The 3330-nt window shown below is 25.7% G+C and overlaps 1 protein-coding gene across 1 annotated transcript; it reads right to left on the reverse strand.

The window, feature by feature from the left end:
• Nucleotides 1–933: 933 nt before the first annotated feature.
• On the reverse strand, nt 934–2414 carry LOC136087171 (uncharacterized). The gene is made up of 2 exons (XM_065809670.1): nt 2248–2414; nt 934–2158 (listed from the first exon to the last, which is right to left on the reverse strand). The coding sequence occupies exons 1-2, from the start codon at nt 2310–2312 to the stop codon at nt 1717–1719; spliced, it is 507 nt and encodes a 168-aa protein (XP_065665742.1). The 5' UTR covers nt 2313–2414; the 3' UTR covers nt 934–1716.
• Between the last annotated feature and the right edge of the window lie 916 nt (nt 2415–3330).

Below are 3330 nucleotides of genomic sequence, written 5' to 3' on the forward strand. Positions count from 1 at the left end.
CAACAGAAAAAACAGCATTAAATATTTTTTTTTAACAATTTATTTTTGGTATTTGTTTACCGACATAAAATATTTCATTATTTACATGAGTATATAATTTATTAATAACATCATAGTCTAATATCAATCCACCTAAAAAAGTGAATATTTTTGTATGCCTACTGTCTTTACTTCCACTTATGATTTCCGCAGTGCCATCTTTATATTCATATGTTAAAATATATTCACCACGATCGCTTGTATCCGTTCGTAAGTTTTTTAGAGTGTTTTTATTATACTTTTTCATATCTCGTAACAACAAAACATAATCGTTCAAATTATAATATTAATTGATTATGAGAAACCTTACTGGACCAAAACAATGATATGGTATGATGAAAAACCCAAAGAACTTAACAAAGAAATAAACTTATTAACATTAAAAGATTGTTGCAAAAAACTATTAGCATTAAAAAGAATTTCGAAATTAAATAAATAATTACACATTTTAAATTTGTTCCACAATTTAATCAACATTATGCCAATCTATTACTATATGAATTTGGAAATGAAAATATTACTTGTTACTGTGATTACGCTACCAACTACCAACCTCGCTCAGATTTTCAATTTTATTTTATTCAACGACGAATATCTGAAGTGTTATTTCATATTTTTATAGTCAATTATAGATATGACTATTTTTTAAATGATACACAAATTGATGAACTATATGAATTATTTGTAAATTATATTGAATGGTCTATTAAAGAATTTTATTTTGTATTATATCAACATTTTATACAGTGTCCTCAATAAAAAATGGGACAGGATGATTTTTTTTAAAAAAGCAAAATAAATTTATTTTTTCTCAAATATTTTTTAACTTTATTTAAAATATGTCAAATAATAACTTTTATTACACAATATTTGCCATTAAAAATAAATAAAAAGTCAATAAAACAGTTAGACTTATAACAAAACTATGGAATTAGTGAAAATCAACTAAAATAGGAAAATTCAACTTTTTTAAAAAAGAATGGTAAAATTGAGTATGTTTTCTAATTTTTTACATCAATATAGAATGCTTAATGCAATTACATTTTCCCTTGATACAACCAAATAGAAATTCAATCAGTTTTAAGTATAATATTCATTTTTAATACTTGGTCGCATAACCTTTTGCATCAATAACCGCTTGGCATCTGTGGGGCATACTTTCAACTAGTTTTGTTAACAAGCTAACTTCCAGTGAATTCCAACCTTTTAAAAGTGTCAAAAATAGTTCATCTTTATTACAAGGTTTTCTGTCTTTTAGTTTAGAATCTATTATAGACCACAGGTTAATTGGATTAAGATCAGGTGATTGTGCCGGCCACTCAAAGGTAGGTATACCAGCCTTTTGTATATATCTTTTTTTTTTTTTTTGCTGTATGCTTTGGGTCATTGTCTTTCTGAAATATATATTGCTGAAATATAATAGTTTCCACCTGGAAATAGATGTGTTATACTAGGTTTTAATTGGTGAACTAAAATATAATAGTACTTATGTTGATCCATAATTCCTTCAACGCTGTACAGGTTTCCCACTCCATGAGCAGCAAATGCACCCCAAACCATGATTTTTTTGTCATGTTTTACTGTGGCACGTGTGCATTCTGAATTATATGGTTCACCTTTTTTTTTCCAGATTCTTTCTCGATTACCATATTGTAGCACAAAAGGTGATTCATCAGTTCATATGACACGTTTCCATTGATCTGAAGTCCAGCTTAAATGATCTCTGCACCATTTTAATCTCTTAACACGATTTTTCTCATTTATAAAAGGCTTTTTTGTTTGCCACCCTGAAGTAAACTCTTCACCTTTCTTTATTCTTGTAACAATTGTATTGTTACATAAGTGTTCAAGGTTTAAATTTTGCTTTATCTGACTCGCAGATATCCTACGATTCTTCATCATTTCCCTAACAATCAATCGATCTTCTCTTTCTGTCGTTTTTCGCTTTCTTCCTGACCCTGACTTTCTGCTAATTGAATTTCGAGAAATAAATCTGGAGACAACTCTTTGAACTGTAAATTTACCACATCCAACTTGTTTAGAAATTTTACGCAAAGACCAATCTGCATTGTGCATTTGAATTATTCTACCTTTATCAAAGTCTGAAACGTGTTTTTTCCTAAATTGGTAAAAATGAATTTTAACTGATAAACAAATGATATAATTCAAACTAAATACTAAAATACTATAAGTATGAATGTCTTATACCTATTTAATGGTTGAATTTTTATATTAGTAGAATCAAAAGCATCTAACTTTGCCATTGTTGCCATTTAATTACATTTTCTAATTATATAAAATTGCTAAAAAAATTAATTCAAATAAAATAATACAAATTTTTTTGAGTCAAAATGTCATTTTAAAAAGTTAAAAACAAATTTACTTTTCAAAAAAACAATATAAAATCACATGTAACACTTCATAATGAGGAAAACTTTATTGGGAAATATAAAATATAATGTTAAAGATATCCTTTTTTACCTGTTGTTTATTTAAGTTGAATTTCAAAAGTTTTATCAATTGTTTTTGATTTTTTATTAAATAGATCATTATTTGTTCTAATTTTATAATTAAGAAAAAAAATTTTAAAATAAGTGATACAACATTGATTTTTATGACTTTTAACAAAAAAGTCATGGTGTCCCATTTTTTTTGAGGACATTGTACATGTTAATGATATTTCTTTATATTTATAGTTAAAAAATGAAATATAATAAAATAAGATATGGTTATGGAAGAAAACAAAGAAAACAAGAAAAAACAGAAATATATTAAGAGGTATATTTATTTTTTACATTTTTTTTTTTTTTTAATATTTATTCTAATTCTTTACTCTTTTTTATAGACATGAATTGCTATTTTGAGTTAATGAATAAAAACAGCAATGAAAAATTAAACATATTAAATCAAAGATACTTTTGCCGCAATCAATACGGTCGGTGTCAACCATGTATATTAATTAAAAAATAATTAACTTTTTTTTTTAAATAGAATATATATTTTTTTAAATAGAATATATTTTTTATAATGTTATTCTTTTTTTTTGTTTTTGTTAATAACTATTTTTTAAACTATTTGATGTAAACACTTTTTATATTTATAATTTTTTTTTAAAAAAATCAGTTGAACTAATACAATGTCACACGTTTGTCCCTCAAGCATATCACTCACAGCTGAACAACACGTTTGTCTTTGTCCCTCAAGCATATCACTCACAGCTGAACAACACGTTTGTCTTTGTCCCTCAAGCATATCACTCACAGCTGAACAACACGTTTGTCTTTGTCCCTC

This window comes from Hydra vulgaris, chromosome 11, assembly GCF_038396675.1.
Source record: "Hydra vulgaris chromosome 11, alternate assembly HydraT2T_AEP".
NCBI classification, from domain to species: domain Eukaryota; kingdom Metazoa; phylum Cnidaria; class Hydrozoa; order Anthoathecata; family Hydridae; genus Hydra; species Hydra vulgaris.